Consider the following 22,329-nt stretch of genomic DNA (forward strand, 5'->3'; position numbering starts at 1 on the left):
CTGGTGGAAGGCACCGCGCTACCGCTCTGCGGTGCCGGCAGTGCCTATCGCATCCCATCCCAATCCATCCCAATCTATCCCATCCCAATCCATCCCATCCCATCCCATCCCATCCCATCCCATCCCATCCCATCCCATCCCATCCCATCCAACACATCAGCCCATCAGTGATCTTGGCCATCCTGGTGGTCAAAGTGATCCGCCCAGTCCCAGCCGTGTGCCACCATCCCAGTGATCCCGTTGATGCCACCAGCCATCCCACAGACCCCACCAGTGCCACCATCCCAGTGATCCCATTGATGCCACCAGTGCCACCATCCCAGTGATCCCATTAATGCCACCAGTCGTCCCACCAGTGCCACCATCCCAGTGATCCCACTGATGCCACCAGATGATCCCATCCATCCCAGTTATCCTAGTGATGCCAACAATGATCCCATCCATGATCCCACCCATGTCACTCACTGATCTCATAATCACCCCATAGCAGTGATCCTACCCATCCCGCAGTCTCGGTGATCTCAGTCATCCCATCCATCCCAGTAATCCCACCAGTCCCACTGATGATCCCACTGATGCCACCAGTGATCCCATCCATGATCCCTCTCGTGTCACCCACTGATCCCATGACCCCACCAATGATCCCATCTGTCCCACCAGTGCCACCATACCAGTGATCCCATTGATCCCACCAGCCATTCCAGTGATCCCATTAAAGACATTGGCCGTTCTACCCATCCCAATGATCCCATTGATTCCACCAGCCATCCCACCCATCCCAATGATCCCATTGATTCCACCAGCCATCCCACCCATCCCAATGATCCCATTGATGCCACCAGCCATCCCACCCATCCCAGTGATCCCACTGATGCCACCACCCATCCCAGTGATCCCATTGATGCCACCAGCCATCCCACCCATCCCAGTGATCCCATTGATTCCACCAGCCATCCCACCCATCCCAGTGATCCCACTGATGCCACCACCCATCCCAGTGATCCCATTGATTCCACCAGCCATCCCACCCATCCCAGTGATCCCATTGATTCCACCACCCATCCCACCCATCCCAGTGATCCCATTGATACCACCAGCCATCCCACACATCCCAGTGATCCCACTGATGCCACCAGCCATCCCACACATCCCAGTGATCCCATTGATGCCACCAGCCATCCCAGTGATCCCAGTGATCCCATTGATTCCACCAGCCATCCCAGTGACCCCATTGATTCCACCAGCCATCCCACCCATCCCAGTGATCCTATTGATGACATTGGCCATACTGCCCCCATCCACGTCCCACCCATGTCACTCACCAATCCCATGACACTAGTGGTGCCCCCACTCATCCCACCATCCCAGTGATCCCAGTGATCCCACCCATCCCACTAACGGTCCCATCTATCCCACCAATAATCCAATCCATCCCACTGACCCCACTGATGATCCCACTGATGCCCCCAATGATCCCACTCATTCCAGCAACTCCACCCATCACCCCCATCCCACTGATGATCCCACCCAGCCCACCCAGCCCACCGACCCCACTAATGCCACCAATGCCCCCAATGATCCCATCCATCCCACTGACCCCACTGATGCCACCAATGCCCCCAATGATCCCATCCATCCCACTGACCCCACTGATGCCACCGATGCCCCCAATGATCCCATCCATCCCACTGACCCCACTGATACCACCGATGCCCCCAATGATCCCATCCATCCCACTGACCCTACTGATACCACCAATGCCCAAGTGATCCCATCCATCCCACTGACCCCACTGATGCCACCAATGACCCCAGTGATCCCATAGATCCCGCATCCCACCAATGATCCCATCTCTCCCACCAATGAATGATCCCACCCATCCCACCATCCCACCAACGATCCCGTCCATCCCAGTGATCCCACTGATGATCCCACCGGTGACCTCTCCCATGTCAACCATTGATCCCATGACCCCACCAATGATCCCAGCCATCCCACAGATCCCACCATCCCACCTGTCCCACCATCCCACCAATGATCCCATCCATCCCACCAATGATCCCATCCATCCCATCCATCCCACCATCCCACTATCCTACCATCCCACCAATGATCCCATCCATCCCACCTGTCCCACCATCCCACCAATGATCCCATCCATCCCACCATCCCATCCATCCCACCATCCCAGTGCTCCAATCCATCCCATCCATCCCACAAGTGCTCCCATCCATCCCACCATCCCACCAATGATCCCAGCGATCCCACAGATCCCACCATCCCACCTGTCCCACCATCCCAGCCATCCAATGATCCCACCAATGATCCCACCCATCCCTCTGATCCCACAGATGCCACCAGTGCCATTGATGATCCCACCCATGTCTCCCATCAATCCCATGACCCCACTGGCGATCCCACCCATCCCAACCATCTCACAATCCCACCAATGATCCCCTCCATCCCAATGATCCCACAGATGATATCCATCCATCCCAATGATGATCCCATCCATCCCAATGATCCCACTGATGGTCCCATCCATCCCAATGATCCCAGTGACGATCCCATCCATCCAGTGATCCCACTGATGATCCCATCCATCCCAGAGATCCCACTGATGATTCATCCAATGATCCCACTGATGATTCATCCAATGATCCCACTGATGATCCCATCCATCCCAATGATCCCACTGATGATCCCATCCATCCCAATGATCCCACTGATGGTCCCATCCATCCCAATGATCCCACTGATGATCCCATCCATCCCAGAGATCCCACTGATGATCCCATCCATCCCAATGATCCCACTGATGATCCCATCCATCCCAATGACCCCACTGATGATCCCATCCATCCCAATGATCCCAGTGACGATCCCATCCATCCCTCTGATCCCACAGATGCCACCAGTGCCACTGATGATCCCACCCGTGTCTCCCATCAATCCCACGACCCCGCTGACGATCCCACCCATCCCATCCATCCCAATGATCCACTCATCCCACCGATGATCCCTCACGTCACTCATTGATCCCATGACCCACCGATGATCCCACCCATCACATCCATCCCAATGTTCTCACCCATCCCAGTGATCCCACTGGCGGCACCAGTGATCCCATCCATGATCCCCATGATCCCATGACCCCACCAATGATCCACCCCATCTGTCCCACCCATCCCACCCATTCCATCATCCCACACATCCCAATGGTGGCCCCACACATCCCAGTGATCCCACCCATCCCATCATCCCACCTATCCCATTGAACCCCCCCATCCCACCAACCATCCCACCCATCCCACTGATCCCACTGATTCCACCAATGCCATCAATGATCCCACCCACAGTCCCACCCATGTCACCCCACTCGTGTCACGCATTTTTGCCATGATCCCACCAATGACCCCACCAGTGATCACACTGATGATCCCACCAATGACCCCACAATGGACCCCACTTGTGTCACCCATTGATCCCATGACCCCACTGATGATCCCACCCATGTCACCCATTGATCCCATGACCCCAATGATGATTCCACCCATGTCACCCATTGATCCCATGACCCCAATGATGATCCCACCCATCCCATCCATCCCACTGATCCCACTCATCCCAGTGTTGCCACCCATGATCCCATTCACGATCCCATCTGTGTTGCTCACCGATCCCATGACCCTACTGCTGATCCCATCCATCCCACTGCTGATCCCATCCATCCTAATGCTGATCTCATCCATTCTAATGCTGATCCCATCCATCCCAATGCTGATCCCATCCATCCCAATGCTGATCCCATCCATCCTAATGCTGATCCCATCCATCCCAATGCTGATCCCATCCATCCTAATGCTGATCCCATCCATCCCACTGCTGATCTCATCCATCCTAATGCTGATCCCATCCATCCTAATGCTGATCCCATCCATCCCACTGCTGATCCCATCCATCCCAATGCTGATCCCATCCATCCTAATGCTGATCCCATCCATCCCAATGCTGATCCCATCCATCCTAATGCTGATCTCATCCATCCTAATGCTGATCCCATCCATCCTAATGCTGATCCCATCCATCCTAATGCTGATCCCATCCATCCCACTGCTGATCCCATCCATCCCAATGCTGATCCCATCCATCCTAATGCTGATCCCATCCATCCCAATGCTGATCCCATCCATCCTAATGCTGATCTCATCCATCCTAATGCTGATCCCATCCATCCCACTGCTGATCCCATCCATCCCAATGCTGATCCCATCCCATCCTGATGCTGATCCCATCCACCCTAATGCTGATCCCATCCATCCCAATGCTGATCCCATCCACCCTAATGCTGATCCCATCCATCCTAATGCTGATCCCATCCATCCTAATGCTGATCCCACCCATCCTAATGCTGATCCCACCCATCCCAATGCTGATCCCACCCATCCTAATACTGATCCCATCCATCCCAATGATCCCACAGATGATCCCATCCATCCCAATGATCCCACAGATGATCCCATCCATCCCATCCATCCCACTGATGATCCCATCCATCCAATGATCCCACAGATGATCCCATCCATCCAATGATCCCACTGATGATCCCGTCCATCCAATGATCCCACTGATGATCCCATCCATCCAATGATCCCACTGATGATCCCGTCCATCCAATGATCCCACTGATGATCCCATCCATCCCAATGATCCCACTGCTGATCCCGTCCATCCAATGATCCCACTGATGATCCCGTCCATCCAATGACCCCACTGATGATCCCATCCATCCAATGATCCCACTGATGATCCCATCCATTCCAATGATCCTACTGATAACCCCACCAATGGTCCCACTCATGTCACCCATCAACGCCATGATCCCACCAATGATCCCATCATTGACCCCAGCAGGGACCCCACCAATGTCACCCACCAATGCCATGATCCCACCAACGACCCCACCATGGATCCCACCTGTGTTACCCATCGATGCCACAATCCCACCGATAAACCCAATGATCCCACTCATCCCACCCATCATTGCCATGATCCCACCAATGATCCCACCATGGACCCCACTCATGTCACGCATTTTTGCCATGATCCCACCAATGACCCCACAATGGACCCCACTTGTGTCACCCATTGATGCCATGATCCCACCGATAACCCCACCAATGATCCCACTCATCCCATCCATTGATGCCATGATCCCACTGATGATCCCACCAGGGACCCCACCCATCGCACCCATCGATGCCATGATCCCACCAATGATCCCATATTGGAGCCCACCCGTGTCACCCATCGATGCCACGATCCCACCAACGATCCCATATTGGAGCCCACTCATGTCACCTGTCGAGGCCATGATCCCACCGATAAACCCAATGACCCCACTCATCCCACCCATCGTTGCCATGATCCCACCAATGATCCCATATTGGAGCCCACTCATGTCACCCATCGAGGCCATGATCCCACTGATGACCCCACCAATGATCCCATTGATGATCCCACCAGTGATCCCACCCATGTCACCCATCAATGCCACGATCCCACCAATGATCCCACCAGGAAACCCACTTGTGTCACCCATCAATGCCATGACCCCACCAATGACCCCACCAATGATCCCACCCATGTCACCCATCGATGCCATGATCCCACCAATGATCCCACATTGGAGCCCACTCGTGTTACCCATCAATGCCACAATCCCACTGATGACCCCACCAATGATCCAACTCATCCCATCCATTGATGCCATGATTCCACTGATGATCCCACCAGGGACCCCACCCATCGCACCCATCGATGCCACGATCCCACCAATGATCCCATATTGGAGCCCACCCGTGTCACCCATCGATGCCACGATCCCACCAACGATCCCATATTGGAGCCCACCCGTGTCACCCATCGATGCCACGATCCCACCAACGATCCCATATTGGAGCCCACCCATGTCACCCATCGATGCCATGATCCCACCAATGATCCCATATTGGAGCCCACTCATGTCACCCATTGAGGCCATGATCCCACCGATGATCCCAACAGGGACCCCACCCATGTCACCCATGGATGCCACGATCCCACTGATAACCCCACCAATGATCCCATTCATCCCACCCATTGTTGCCACCATCCCACCAATGACCCCACCAATGATCCCATTGATGATCCCACCATGGACCCCACCCATGTCACCCATCGATGCCACGATCCCACCAATGACCCCACCAGCGATCCCACCAATGATCCCACATTGGAGCCCACTCGTGTCACCCATCAATGCCATGGTCCCACCAATGAACCCACCAGTGATCCCACCCGTGTTACCCATCATTGCCACAATCCCACTGATCACCCCACCAATGATCCCACTGATGACCCCACTAATGATCCCACCCGTGTCACCCATCAATGCCACGATCCCACCAATGATCCCACCAGGGACCCCACCCGTGTCACTCATTGTTGCCATGATCCCACCAATGACCCCACCATGGATCCCACTGATGACCCCACCATGGACCCCATTCGTGTCAGCCATCAATGCCATGATCCCACCAATGACCCCACCAATGATCCCATCATTGACCCCACCAGGGACCCCACCAATGTCACCCACCAATGCCACAATCCCACCAATGATCCCACCATGGATCCCACTGATGACCCCACCATGGACCCCGTTCGTGTCAGCCATCAATGCCATGATCCTACCAATGACCCCACCAATGATCCCACCCATGTCACCCATCGATGCCATCATCCCACCAGTGATCCCACATTGGAGCCCACTCCTGTCACCCATCAATGCCATGGTCCCACCAATGATCCCACCATGGACCCCACTCGTGTCACTCATTGTTGCCATGATCCCACTGATGATCCCACCAATGATCCCATTGATGATCCCACCAGTGATCCCACCCATGTCACCCATCGATGCCATGATCCCACCAATGATCCCACCCATCCCACCCATCAATACCATGATCCCACCGATGACCCCACCAGTGATCCCACCCATCCCACCCATCAATACCATGATCCCACTGATGACCCCACCAATGATCCCACCCATCCCGTGGATGATCCCATCCACCCCAATGATCCCATTAATCCCAGTGACAGCATCGATCCCACTGGTGCCACCAATGGTCCCATTTGTGACCCCACCCGTGTCACCCCCTGAAGCCACGACCCCACACTGAACCCGTCCATCCCCCCAGAGACCCCGGCCAGCTCAGACATGCAGCCGTCCCGTCACCCCACACATCCCAGTGATGAGCCCACTCATGTCAAACACTGATCCCATCACCCCACCCCTCATCCCACCCACCCCACTGATGGTCCCACCCCACTGATGGTCCCACCCACCCCACTGATGATCCCACACATCCCACAGAAGAGCTCACTCATGTCACCCATTGATCCCATCATCCCACCCCACTGATGGTCCCGTACATCTCCCCCCATCCCATTGATGAGCCCACTCATGTCACCCAATGATCCCATCACCCCACCCCTCATCCCACCCATCCCACCCACCCCACTGATGACCCCACTCATGTCACCCAGTGATCCCATCATGCCACCCCATTGATGGTCCCACACATCCCACCCATCCCACTGATGGTCCCACCCCACTGATGGTCCCACCCACCCCACTAATGGTCCCACCCCACCCATCTTCCCACCCACCCCACTGGTGGTCCCACCCATTTCACTGATGGTCCCACCCACCCCACTGATTGTCCCACCCCTCCCAGCGATCCCATTGATGCCACTGATGATCCCAGCCATTCCACCATCCCATAATCCCACCACGGATCCCATCTATCCCAATGATGACCTCATTCATCCCAATAATCCCACCCATCCCATCCCATCCCACCCATCCCATGATCCCACCCATCCCAATGATGAACCCACTCATCCCACTGATCCCATCCATCCCACCCCATCCCACCCCATCCCATCCCATCCCATCCCATCCCACCCATCCCATCCATCCCACTGACCCCACCCACCTCAGTGATGAACCCTATCCATCATCCCATTGTCCCCACCCATCCCAATGGTGACCTCCTCCCATCCCATCATCCCACCCATCCCAATGGCAACCCCACCCATCCCACCATCCCACCCATCCCAACATCCCAATGGTGACCCCCCCATCCCATCATCCCCCCCATCCCATCATCCCATCCCATCCCATCCATCCCACAGACCCCACCCATCCCAATGGCCACCCCACCCATTCCATCACCTCACCCATCCCAATGGTGACCCCACCCATTCCATCATCCCACCCATCATTACACCCATCCCAATGGTGAACCCACCCACCCAACTGACCCCACCCATCCCAATGGTGACCCCGCCCATCCCACCCACCCAACTGACCCCATCCATCCCAATGATAACCCCGCCCATCCCATCACCCCACCCATCATCCCACCCATCCCAATGGTGACCCCATCCATCCCACTGACCCCCTCCATCCCACCCATCCCAATGGCAACCCCACCCATCCCATCACCTCACTCATCCCAATGGTGACCCCACCCATCCCAGCATCCCGCCCAGCATCCCACCCATCCCAATGATGACCCCGCCCATCCTACCCGTCCCACTGACCCCATCCATCCCAATGGTGACCCCGCCCATCCCACTGACCCCCTCCATCCCACCCATCCCAATAGTGACCCCACCCATCCCAATGGTGACCCTACCCATCCCATCTAACCCATTGACCCCATCCACCCCAATGATGACCCATCCCACTGATCCCACCCATCCCAATGGTGACCCCACCCATTCTATCCTCCCACCCATCATTACAACCATGCCAATGGTGACCCCATCCACCCTACTGATCCCACCCATCCCAATGGCAACCCTGCCCATCCCATCATCCCACCCATCATCCCAGCCATCCCAATGGTGACCCCCCATATCCCACTGACTCCCTCCATTCCACCCATCCCAATGGTGACCCCCCCATCCCACTGATCCCACCCATCCCAATGGCAACCCCACCCATCCCATCATCCCAGCCATCATCCCACCCATCCCAATGATGACCCCGCCCACCCCACTCATCCCACTGACCCCATCCATCCCAATGATGACCCCACCCATCCCATCACCCCACCCATCATCTCATCCACCCCAATGGTGACCCCGCCCATCCCACTGACCCCCTCCATCCCACCCATCCCAATGGTGACCCTACCCATCCCATCTAACCCATTGACCCCATCCACCCCAATGATGACCCATCCCATCCCATCCATCCCAATGGTGACCCCACCCATCCCATCCATCCCATCCATCAACACACCCATCCCAATAGTGACCCCCCCATCCCACTGACCCCACCCATCCCCATGGTGACCCCCCACCCCCTACCCCCAGTGCTGCCCCACTGGTGACCCCCCACTGCTCCCACTGCTGCCATCCCCTGCCCCCCTTGTGCTCCGTTTACCACTTGGCCCCATTGGGAATGATACCCCCCCATTGTGCCATATAGAGGGGAGGGGGGAGCAGTGTGGCACCACCGGGACACCGGGATGGCACCATAAGGGCACCGGGATGGCACCAAGGGGGCACTGGGATGGCACCATAAGATCACCGGGATGGGACCAGGATGGCACCATAAGGGCACTGGGATGACACCATGGGGACACCGGGATGGGACCAGGATGGCATCATGGGGGCACCATGATGGCACCATGGGGGCATTGGGATGGCACCAAGAAGGCACCATAAGAGCACTGGGATGGCACCAAGATGGCACCATGGGGGCACCGGGATGGCACCGGGATGGCACCATAAGGGCACCGGGATGGAACCATGGGGACACCGGGATGGCACCAAGATGGCACTGGGATGGCACCATGGGATGGCACCAAGATGGCACCGGGATGGCACCGGGATGGCTCTATGGGATGGCATCATGGGATGGCATCATGGCAGCACCAGGCTGGTACCAAGATGGCACCATGGGGACATGGGGATGGCACCAAGATGGGACCATGGGAACATCGGGATAGGACCATGGGGACATTGGGATGGCACCAGGATGGCACCACCGGGACACCGGGATGGAACCAGAAGGGCACCAAGATGGCACCAAGATTGCACCACCGGGACACCGGGATGGAACCAGGGTGGTACCATGGGGACACTGGGATGGCACAAGGATAACACCATAAGGGCACTGGGATGGCACCAGGATGGCACCATGGGGGCACTGGGATGGCACCAAGATGGCACTATGGGGGCACGGGGATGGCACCAAGATGGCACCATGGGGGCACCGGGATGGCACCGGGATGGCACCATGGGGGCACGGGGATGGCACCAGGATGGCACCATGGGGGCACTGGGATGGCACCATGGGGACATGGAGATGGCACCATGGGGACACCAGGATGGCACTGGGATGGCACCATGGGGACACCGGGATGGCACCGGGATGGCACCAAGATGGCACCATGGGGACACTGGGACGGCACCACTGCAGTATCAGGATGGCACCATGGCAACACTGAGATGACACCGTGGTGGTACCAGGATGGTACCATGGCAGCACCAGGATGGCACTGGGATGGCACCATGGGGACATTGGGATGGCACCAGGATGGCACCATGACAGCGCTGTGATGGCACCATGACAACACTGGGATGGAACCATGACAACCTCGGTCTGTCTCCTCCCCTCCACCTCGCGGTCCATTCCCGCTCATCCCGTCCCGCTCCGCTCGGTCCGGTCCCAGCGCCGCCTGGCTCCGAGAAGCGCTTCGGTCCCACAACCGGAGCAGTGGGATGGAGCGGGACCGGGACGCGACGGGCGGCCATGCAGCGTGTGGGGCGCAGAGCAGACACCGACGGACGGGGCGATGCGGGGCGGTGTGTTGGTGTGCGGGGCTGTGAGGTGATGAGAGGTGATGATGTGTGGGGCGATGCGGGGCTGTGAGGTGTGGGACAGGGCAGATTGATTGAGGTGTGGGGCGGTGTGCTGATGTGCGGGGCTGTGTGTTGATGTGTGGGGCTGTGTGTTGATGTGTGGGGCTGTGAGGTGATGTCAGGTGATGTGTGGGGCTGTGCGGGGCTGTGTGTTGATGTGTGGGGCGGTGCGGGGCTGTGAGGTGTGGGACAGGGCAGATTGATTGAGGTGTGGGGCAGTGTGCTGATGTGTGGGGCTGTGTGTTGATGTGTGGGGCTGTGTGTTGATGTGCGGGGCTGTGTGCTGATGTGCGGGGCTGTGTGTTGATGTGTGGGGCTGTGTGCTGATGTGTGGGGCTGTGTGTTGATGTGCGGGGCTGTGTGTTGATGTGTGGGGCTGTGTGTTGATGTGTGGGGCTGTGTGCTGATGTGTGGGGCTGTGTGCTGATGTGTGGGGCTGTGTGTTGATGTGTGGGGCTTTGTGTTGATGTGTGGGGCTGTGTGCTGATGTGTGGGGCTGTGTGCTGATGTGTGGGGCTGTGTGTTGATGTGTGGGGCTGTGTGTTGATGTGCGGGGCTGTGTGTTGATGTGTGGGGCTGTGTGTTGATGTGTGGGGCTGTGTGCTGATGTGTGGGGCTGTGTGCTGATGTGCGGGGCTGTGTGTTGATGTGTGGGGCTGTGTGTTGATGTGTGGGGCTGTGCGGGGCTGTGAGGTGATGTCAGGTGATGTGTGGGGCTGTGCAGGGCTGTGTGTTGATATGTGGGGCGGTGTGGGGCTGTGAGGTGAGGGACAGGGCAGATTGATCGTGGTGCGGGGCTGTGCAGGGTGGTGTGCTGATGTGTGGGGCTGTGTGGGGCTGTGTGGGGCTGTGAGGTGTGGGACAGAGCAGATCGACCAGGGTGTGGGGCGGTGCGGGGCTGTGAAGTGATGTGAGGTGATGTGTGGGGCGGTGCGGGGCTGTGAGGTGATGTGTGGGGCTGTGTGGGGCTGTGACGTGATGTGTGGGGCTGTGTGGGGCTGTGAGGTGATGTGTGGGGCTGTGTGGGGCTGTGAGGTGATGTGTGGGGCTGTGTGGGGCTGTGACGTGATGTGTGGGGCTGTGTGGGGCTGTGAGGTGATGTGTGGGACGGTGCGGGGCTGTGAGGTGATGTGTGGGGCAGTGCAGGGCTGTGAGGTGATGTGTGGGGCTGTGTGGGGCTGTGAGGTGATGTGTGGGACGGTGTGGGGCTGTGAGGTGATGTGTGGGGCTGTGTGGGGCTGTGAGGTGATGTGTGGGGCAGTGCAGGGCTGTGAGGTGATGTGTGGGGCTGTGTGGGGCTGTGAGGTGATGTGTGGGGCTGTGTGGGGCTGTGAGGTGATGTGTGGGGCTGTGTGGGGCTGTGAGGTGATGTGTGGGGCTGTGTGGGGCTGTGAGGTGATGTGTGGGGCTGTGCGGTGCGGGACGGAGCAGACGGACCGCGGTGCAGGGCTGTGTGGGGCTGTGCAGTGCAGTGCAGAGTGGTGCTGTGCGGCGTGGCACTGTGCTGTGTGCTGTGCGGTGCAGTGCCATGTGCTGTGCGGTGCAGTGCATTGCAGTGCGGTGCAATACATTGCAGTGCGGTGCAGTACATTGCAGTGCAGTGCAGTGCCATGTACTGTGTGGTGCAGTGTGGTGCGGTGCAGTGCATTGCGATGCGGTGCAGTGCTTTGCGATGCGGTGCAGTGTGGTGCAGTGCCGTGCATTGCGATGCGGTGCTCTGCAGTGCAGTGCATTGCGGTGCAGTGCAGTGCATTGCGATGCGGTGCAGTGTGGTGCGGTGCAGTGCATTGCGATGCGGTGCACGGCGCTGTGCAGTGCAGTGCACAACGGTGCAGTGCCATGTGGTGCTCTGCAGTGCAGAGCATTGCAGCGTCATGCTGTGCATTGCATTGCATTGCATTGCATTACATTGCCTTGCCTTGTCTTGCATTGCGTTGCATTGCGGTGTGTTCCGATGCCGTGTCTCTCCCCTTAGACGTCGATCCTGGGCTGGATATCGGCCGCGCGGTGCCCGCGGAGCCCAAAGGGGGCGGCCAAGGTAAAATGGGGGGGCGGGGTGTTGTTCAGGGTCTCTGGGGGGTAAAATGGGAGGAGGGGGGTTATTCGGGGTCTCAGGGGGGTAAAATGGGGGAGGGTTATTTGGGGTCTCTGGGGGGGCTTGTGTCCGTGCGGGGCATCACGGTGCTGCCGGCCGCGCTGGGAAGTGGCTCATCACATCATCATCCATCATCCGTCGTTGGAGAGGGGGGAGGAAAGGAGAAGAGGGGTCATGGCCTCGAAACGCCGCCAGCCCCCAACGCAGCATCCAGACACGTGGCCGGCCGGCTGTCCGTCCATCCAAACGTCCGTCTGTCCGTCCGCCCATCCACGTGTCCATCTCTCGCTCTGGCCATCCACACTGTCCGTCCGTCCATCCGTCCTTCTGTCCATCCGCTCTTCTCTCATCCCTCCGTTCAGCTTCGGCTCGGCTTGGCCCGGCTCGGTTCGGCTCGACCCAGCTCGGCTCTGCCCGGCTCAGCTTGGCCCAGCCCGGCTTGGCTCAGCTCGACCCAGCTCGGCCCAGCCCTGCTTGGCTCGGTTCGGCTCGGCTCGGTTCGGCTTGGCTCCACCCAGCTCAGCTCGGCTAGGTTCGGTTCAGCCCGGCCCAGCTCGGCTCAGCTCGACCTGACCCAGCTCAGCCCGGCTCGGGTTGGTTCGGCTCAGCTCAGCTCAGACCGGCCCGGTTCGGCTCGGCCTGGCTTGACCCGACCTGGCTCAGCTCGGCCCAGCTCTGCCTGGCCCGGCTCGACCCGGCTCGGCTCTGCCTGGTCCGGCTCTGTCCGGCCCGGCTTGGCTCAGCTCGGCTCGGTCCTGCCCGGCTCGGCTCGGTTCTGTTCGGTTCGGCCCGGCTGTTGTTTGTGTGGGGCTGTACAGGCCCTTATGGGTTGGTCCAGAACCGGGACCGGTTTGTACGGCGCGAGTTGCGGCAGTAAAAACATCCTCCAAAGCGGCCGGCAGCAACGCGTGCTCCTTTAATAGGGGGGATGTGGGGCAGATATGGGGCGGGATGTGGGGCAGGATGTGGGTTGGTGAGGGGGGACGTGGGGCATGGTGGAGCAGAGCCCACATGTGATGCTATGGGGTGTGGGGTGGGGCAGGGTAGGGGAGAGCCCGTATGTGATGTTATGGGGTGTGGGGCAGGGCAGGGTGGGACAGGACCCATATGTGCTGCTATGGGGTGTGGGGCAGGGCCCATATGTGTTGCTATGGGGGGTGGGGTAGGGCGGGGTGGGGCAGAGCCCATATATGATGTTATGGGGTGTGGGGCAGGGCCCCCATGTGCTGCTATGGGGTGTGGGGCAGGGTGGGGTGGGGCAGGGCCCATGTGGGGCATTATGGGGTGTGGGGCAGGGCCCATATGTGCTGTTATGGGGTGGGTGCTGTTATGGGATGGGTGCTGCTGTGGGGTGCTCACTGTGCTCCATATGGGCCCCATTTTGTCCCATATGGATGCTATTTCACCCCATATGGGCCCCATAGTGCTCCTTATGGGCCCCATAGTGCTCCTTATGGGCCCCACTGCACCACATGTGGGCCCCATTTTGCTCCACGTAGGCACGTTGCTGTTGCAGCATTGCAGCAATGGGGTTGCTGTGAGGAGCTGCAGCCATGCAGCGCTGGGATGGCAGATGGGCCAGGACCCACAGCGCAGTGTGGGGCTGCTCCAGTGCAGCTCTGAGTGCTGCAGAGCAGCCCCAATGCGACCCCACTGCGGCCCCAATGCAGCCCCAATGCGGCCTCAGTGCAGCCCCACTGTGGCCTCAATGCAACCTCAATGCAGCCCCACTGCGGCCCCACTGTGGCCTAAATGTGACCCCACTGCGGCCTCAATGTGACCCCAATGCAGCCGCAATGCAGCCCTGACCCACTGTGGCCCCAATACAGCCCTGACCCACTGCGGCCTCAATGCAGCCCCACTGCGGCCTCAATGCAACTCCAATGCAGCCTCACTGCGGGCCACTATGCAGCCCCACTGCAGCACTAATGCAGCCCCACTGCGGCCCAAATGCAGCCCCACTGCAGCCCCAACTACAGCCCCACTGCAGCCCCAACTACAGCCTTAATGCATCTCCACTGCAGCCTCAATGCAGCCCCACTGCAGCCCTGACCCACTGTGGCCCCATTGCAGCCCCAATGCGGCCTCAATGCAGCACCATTGCAGCCTCAATGCAGCCTCGATGTGGCCCCAACTGCGGCCTCAATGCAGCTTCAATGCAGCACTGAGCCACTGCAGCCCCACTGCAGCGCTGACCCACTGTGGCCTCAATGCAGCCTCAACGCAGCCCCACTGCAGCCCTGACCCACTGCGTTGCTGCGCTCTCTCTGCAGAATGGAGGCAGTGACGTGGCAGAGGAGCAGAATGCGGAAGAGCTGCAGCGGGTGCAGGAAATGCAAAGGTGGGGGGGCTGCAATGCATGGGGGGGGTGGGATGGATGGGATGGGATGGGATGGGATGGGATGGGATGGGATGGGGTGGGGTGGGGTGGATGGGATATTATGGGATGGGATGGGATATTATGGCATGGGATGGGATATTATGGGATATTATGGGGTGGGATGGGATATTATGGGATGGGATGGAATGGGATGAGATGGGATGGGATGGGGTGGGATATTATGGGATATTATGGGTTGGGATGGGATATTATGGGGTGGGAATGGGGTGGGATGGAGTAGGATGGGATATTATGGGATATTATGGGATATTATGGGATATTATGGGATATTATGGGATATTATGGGATTTTATGGGACATTATGGGATATTATGGGATATTATGGGATATTATGGGATATTATGGGATATTGTGGGATGGGCTGCAGCCGGGTTGCTCTGTGCTCTGTACTGACCCCCCACCCGTCCCCCTCCCAGCTCCCCCCGCAGCACGGAGCTGCCCGTGGTGCAGGAGAAGCTGCTGCGGCTGCAGCGCTGCCTGGATGCGGTGGAGCAGCAGCTGTCGGCTCCGTGTGCAGCACTGCAGGTAATGCAATGGCAGCCTGCAGGCAATGCAATTAGGGCTGCAGGTAATGCAGGGCTGCAGGTAATGCAATGCCAGCCTGCAGGTAATGCAATTAGGGCTGCAGGTAATGCAATTAGGGCTGCAGGTAATGCAATTAGAGCTGCAGGTTATGCAATTAGGGCTGCAGGTAATGCAATTAGAGCTGCAGGTAATGTGGGGCTGCAGGTAATGCAATTAGAGCTGCAGGTAATGCAATTAGAGCTGCAGGTAATGCGGGGCTGCAGGTAATGCAATGTCGGCTGCAGGTAATGCAATTAGAGCTGCAGGTAATGCAATTAGAACTGCGGGTAATGCAATTAGGGCTGCAGGTAATGCAATTAGAGCTGCAGGTAATGCAATTAGAGCTGCAGGTAATGCAATTAGAGCTGCAGGTAATGCGGGGCTGCAGGTAATGCAATGTCGGCTGCAGGTAATGCAAATAGGGCTGCAGGTAATGCAATGTCAGCTGCAGGTAATGCAATTAGGGCTTCGGGTAATGCAATTAGGGCTGCAGGTAATGCAATTAGAACTGTGGGTAATGCAATTAGGGCTGCAGGTAATGCAATGTCGGCTGCAGGTAATGCAATTAGGACTGCAGGTAATGCAATTAGAGCTGCAGGTAATGCAATTAGGGCTGCAGGTAATGCAATTAGAACTGCAGGTAATGCAATTAGAGCTGCAGGTAATGCAATTAGAGCTGCAGGTAATGCAATTAGAGCTGCAGGTAATGCAATTAGGGCTGCAGGTAATGCAATTAGAGCTGCAGGTAATGCAGTTAGGGCTGCAGGTAATGCAAATTAGAGCTGCAGGTAATGCAGTTAGGGCTGCAGGTAATGCAATTAGGGCTGCAGGTAATGCAATTAGAGCTGCAGGCAATGCAATTAGAGCTGCAGGTAATGCAATTAGAGCTGCAGGTAATGCGGGGCTGCAGGTAATGCAATTAGGGCTGCAGGTAATGCAATGTCGGCTGCAGGTAATGCAATTAGAGCTGCAGGCAATGCAATTAGGGCTGCAGGTAATGCGATTAGAGCTGCAGGTAATGCAATTAGGGCTGCAGGTAATGCAATGTCGGCTGCAGGTAATGCAATGTCGGCTGCAGGTAATGCAATTAGGGCTGCAGGTAATGCAATTAGGGCTGCAGGTAATGCAACGACAGCCTGCAGGTAATGCAGGGCTGCTCCAAGGCTCTGTGCTGCAGTGGGGCTGCACCCCGTTGCACCCACTTGTGGGGCTGCCCCCTCATTGCTCTGCCCCCCCATCCATCCCTGCCCCCCATCCATCATTGCCCCCCCCAAATCCCTGCCCCCCCATCTATCCCTACCCCCCATATCCCTGCCCCACATCCCATTCCTGACCCCTCCCATCCATTCCTGCCCCCCCAAATCTCTGCCCCCCATCTATCCCTACCCCCCCACATCCCTGCCCCCATCCATCCCTGCCCCCATCCATCCCTGCTCCCCCAAGTCTCTGCCCCCCCATCCCAGCCCCACATCCATCCTGCCCCACATCCATCCCTGTCCCCCTCACTGCCCCCCATCCATGGCTGCTCCCCATTGCCCCCCCCAAATCCCTCCCACCCCACATCCCTGCCCCACATCCATCCCTGCCCCCTATCCCTGCCCCCATCCATCATTGCCCCCCAAATCCCTGCCCCCCAATCCATCCCAGCATCCCCACATCTCTGCCCCCCCATCCATTGCTGCCCCCCATCCGTGCCCCCCATCCATCCCTGCCTCCCCTAATCCCTCCTCCCCCATCCATCCCTGCCCCCCATCCATCATTGCACCCCATCCAAGGCTGCCCCCATCCATCCATCCCTGCCCCCCATCCACTATTGCCTCCCCCCAAATCTCTGCCCCCCATCTATCCCTACCCCCCCACATCCCTGCCCCACATCCATTCCTGCCCCCATCCATCCCTGCTCCCCCAAGTCTCTGCCCCCCCATCCCAGCCCCACATCCATCCTACCCCACATCCATCCCTGCCCCCCTCACTGCCCCCCATCCATGGCTGCTCCCCATTGCCCCCCAAAATCCCTCCCACCCCACATCTCTGCCCCCCATCCATCCCTGCCCCCCCAAATCTCTGCCCCCCATCTACCCCTGCCCCCCCATATCCCTGCCCCCCATCCATCCCTGCCTCCCATCTATCCCTGATCCCCCAAGTCTCTGCCCCCCCATCCCGCCCCCCAACCATCCCTGCCCCCCTCACTGCCCCCATCCATGGCTGCTCCCCATTGCCCCCCCCAATCCCTCCCACCCCACATCCCTGCCCCACATCCATCCCTGCCCCCCCCATCTCCCACCCCACATCCATCCCTGCCCCCTATCCCTGCCCCCATCCATCATTGCCCCCCCAAATCCCTGCCCCCCAATCCATCCCAGCATCCCCACATCTCTGCCCCCCCATCCATCGCTGCCCCCCATCCGTGCCCCCCATCCATCCCTGCCTCCCCTAATCCCTCTCCCCCATCCATCCCTGCCCCCCATCCATCATTGCCCCCCCATCCAAGGCTGCCCCCCATCCATCCATCCATCCCTGCCCCCCATCTATTGCTGCTCCCCCAAGTCTCTTCCCCCCCATCCCCACCCCCCATCCATCCTGCCCCACATCCATCCCTGCCCCCCTCACTGCCCCCCATCCATGGCTGCTCCCCATTGCCCCCCCCAATCCCTCCCACCCCACATCCCTGCCCCACATCCATCCCTGCCCCCCATCCATTATTGCCCCCCCGAAATCTCTGCCCCCCCATCTATCCCTACCCCCCCCACATCCCTGCCCCCCATCCATTCCTGCCCCCCATCCATTCCTACCCCCATCCCTCCCCCCCCATCCCCTCCCCCCCCATCCCCTTCCCCCCATCCATCCCTGCCCCCCATCCCCTCCCCCATCCTTCCCCCCCCCCCCCCCTTTCCATCCTCCCCCCGGCTCCGTTCCCGCTGCGCCGCCCGGACTCAATGGGCGCATTGATGGAAACACAATCAGCGCTGAGGGGGGGGGGGGCGGCAATGGGGGAACACGGGGGGGGGGCGGGGGATGGGGGATGGGGGGGGGTCAGTGGGGTGGGGGGCGTCATAGGGGGGAGAGACCGGAGAGACCGTGGGGTGGGGGGGGCTGAGGGATGGGGGGGGGGGCTGCTGGGTTGGGGGGTACGGGGTGGGGGTATCCATGGGGCTGGGGGGGTCCATGGTGTTGGGGGTATCAGTGGGGTAGGGGGGATCCGTGCGGTGGGGGGGGCTGAGGGATTGGGGGGGGCTGCGGGGTTGGGGGTATCCATAGGGCTGGGGGGCTGAGGGGGGTATCCATGGGGTTGGGGGGGGGTCTGTGGGGCTGGGGGGGTATCCGTGGGGTTGGGGGGGTCCATGGGGTTGGGGTGTCTGTGGGGCTGGGGGGGGTATCCATGAGACTGGGTGTCTGTGGGGCTGGAGGGGTCCATAGGGTTGGGGGGGTCTATGGGGTTGGGGTATCCATGGGGTTGGGGGGGTTATACATGGGTTTGGGGGGTGTCCATGGGGTTGGGGGGTATCCATGGGGCTGGGGGGGTCTGTGGGGCTGGGGGGGTATCCGTGGGGTTGGGGGGTATCCATGGGGTTCGGGGGGTCTGTGGGGCTGGGGGGTATCCATGGGGTTGGGGGGTATCCATGGGGTTCGGGGGGTCTATGGGGCTGGGGGGTATCCATGGGGTTGGGGGAGGTATCCATGGGGCTGGGGGGGTCTGTGGGGCTGGGGGGGGTAACCAAGGGGCTGGGGAGGGTCTGTGGGGCTGGGGGGGTATCCATGGGGCTGGGGGGGGTCTGTGGGGCTGGGGGGGTATCCATGGGGCTGGGGGGGTCTGTGGGGCTGGGGGGGGTATCCATGGGGCTGGGGGGGGTCTGTGGGGCTGGGGGGGTATCCATGGGGCTGGGGGGGTCTGTGGGGCTGGGGGGGGTATCCATGGGGCTGGGGGGGGTCTGTGTGGCTGGGGGGGGTATCCATGGGGCTGGGGGGGGTCTGTGGGGCTGGGGGGGGTATCCATGGGGCTGGGGGGGGTCTGTGGGGCTGGGGGGGTATCCATGGGGCTGGGGGGGTCTGTGGGGCTGGGGGGGGTATCCATGGGGCTGGGGGGGTCTGTGGGGCTGGGGGGGGTATCCATGGGGCTGGGGGGGTCTGTGGGGCTGGGGGGGGTATCCATGGGGCTGGGGGGGGTCTGTGGGGCTGGGGGGGGTATCCATGGGGCTGGATACCATTCGGATCCGCCCCCCATAACCGCCCCCATCCACCCGCATCCCCGCCCCCCAGCCCCACCCCCCACCTCATCCCCGCCCCCCACGATCGCCCCATCCCCGCCCCCCATCTCCCCCCATCCCCGTCCCCATCCCACCCCCCATCCCCGCCCCCCATGATCGCCCCATCCCCGCCCCCCATCTCCCCCCATCTCCCCCCATCCCCGCCCCCCCATCTCCCCCCATCCCCGTCCCCATCCCACCCCCCATCCCCGCCCCCCATGATCGCCCCATCCCCGCCCCATATCACCGCCCCCCCCATCCCCGCCCCCCCATCCCCCCCATAATCTCCGCCCCCTCCTCCGCTGTGTCACTATAGGGTGGAAGAGGGGAAACCCTGAATACAACCCTGACCCTAAAAGGGAGCTTAAAAGGGATCCCAAATGGGACCCCAAAATGGGCCCCATAAGGGTCCTCATAAGGGACCCCAACAGGGATCCCAATAGGGACCATAAAAGGGAACCTAAAAGGGACCCCAACAGGGATCCTAAAAGGGATCCTAAAAGGGACCCTATTAGGGAATCCAAAGGGGATCCCAAAGGGACCTCAATAGGGATCCCAAAAGGGAACCTAAAAGGGACCCTAATAGGGACCCCAATAGGGATCCTAAAAGTGACCCAATAGGGACCCTAAAAAGGGAACCCAATAGGGATCCCAAAAGGGAACCTAAAAGGGACCTCAATAGGGAACCCAATAGGGATCCTAAAAGGGAACCCAAAAGGGACCCTAATAGGGAACCCAGTAGGGATCCCAAAGGGACCTCAATAGGGACCCCAAAAGGGACCCTAAAAGGGAACCTAAAAGGGACCCTAATAGGGAACCCAGTAGGGATCCAAAAGGGACCCTAATAGGGAACCCAATAGGGACCCCAAAAGGGACCCAATAGGGACCCTAAAAGGGAACCTAAAAGGGACCTCAATAGGGACCCCAATAGAGATCCTAAAAGGGAACCCAAATGGGACCCTAATAGGGAACCCAATAGGGATCCCAAAAGGGGCCCCAATAGGGAACACAACAGGGACCCCAATAGGGATCCTAAAAGGGACCCTAAAAGGGACCCTATTAAGGAATCCAAAGGGGATCCCAAAGGGACCTCAATAGGGATCCTAAAAGGGAACCTAAAAGGGAACCCAAAAGGGACCCTATTAGGGAACCCAGTAGGGATCCAAAAGGGACCCCAATAGGGAACCCAAATGGGACCCTATAAGGACCCCAAAGGGGATCCTACAAGTGACCCCAAATGGGACCCCAGAAGGTTCCTCATAAGGGCCCGCCCCCCCAGCCCCGCCCCCTCTGCCCACCCCACCCGGAGCCGCCCCCCATCCCCCACCCCCATGATCGCCCCATCTCCGCCCCCCACCCCCCCATCACCCCCCATATCCCCCCCATCCCCGCCCCCTATCACCGCCCCATAGCCCCCCCCATCCCCCCCCATAGCCCCCCCATAGCCCCCCCCATCCCCCCCATAGCCCCCCCCATCCCCCCCCATAGCCCCCCCTATCCCCGCCCCCCATCATCACCCCGCCCCCCAGCTCCGCCCCCTCTGCCCACCCATCCCCGCCCCCCATCCCCGCCCCATCACCCCCCCGACCCCCCCCCATCCCCGCCCCATCACCCCCCCGACCCCCCCCCATCCCCGCCCCATCACCCCCCCAACCCCCCCCATCCCCGCCCCCATCCCCCTCCTCATCCCCGCCCCCCCCCAGTTCCGCCCCTTCTGCCCACCCCACCATCGCCCCCCATCCCCGCCCCCCATCGCCCCCCCATCGCCCCCCCATCGCCCCCCCATCCCTCCCATCCCCGCCCCCCCATCACAGCCCCCCCCCCATTTCCACCCATCACCTCCCCCCACCCCCACCCATCCCCGCCCCCCCCTACAGTCCCCCATCCCCCCCCATCCCCCCCCTATAACCGCCCCCATCCCCCCACATCCTCCCTATCCCCCCCCCATCCCCCCCCCATCCCCCCCCTCCCCCCTTTGCCCCCCCCCCTCGTATCCGCCCCCCTGACCTCACTCTCCCTCCCCCCCCCCCACC

General features: G+C 59.9%; 1 protein-coding gene across 1 annotated transcript; it reads left to right on the forward strand.

Moving 5' to 3' along the window:
- The first annotated feature begins 4,793 nt into the window (after nucleotides 1-4,793).
- On the forward strand, nucleotides 4,794-13,978 carry LOC107310642 (uncharacterized). The gene is made up of 3 exons (XM_085533956.1): nucleotides 4,794-10,730; nucleotides 12,968-13,030; nucleotides 13,235-13,978. Exon 1 carries the CDS (start codon nucleotides 4,794-4,796, stop codon nucleotides 7,227-7,229), a length of 2,436 nt encoding a protein of 811 aa, XP_085390082.1. The 3' UTR covers nucleotides 7,230-10,730; nucleotides 12,968-13,030; nucleotides 13,235-13,978.
- The last annotated feature ends 8,351 nt before the right edge of the window (nucleotides 13,979-22,329 follow it).

The sequence above is a fragment of the Coturnix japonica genome, unplaced genomic scaffold (assembly GCF_054131305.1).
Source record: "Coturnix japonica strain WE unplaced genomic scaffold, WE-NBRP24 Scf072, whole genome shotgun sequence".
NCBI classification, from domain to species: domain Eukaryota; kingdom Metazoa; phylum Chordata; class Aves; order Galliformes; family Phasianidae; genus Coturnix; species Coturnix japonica.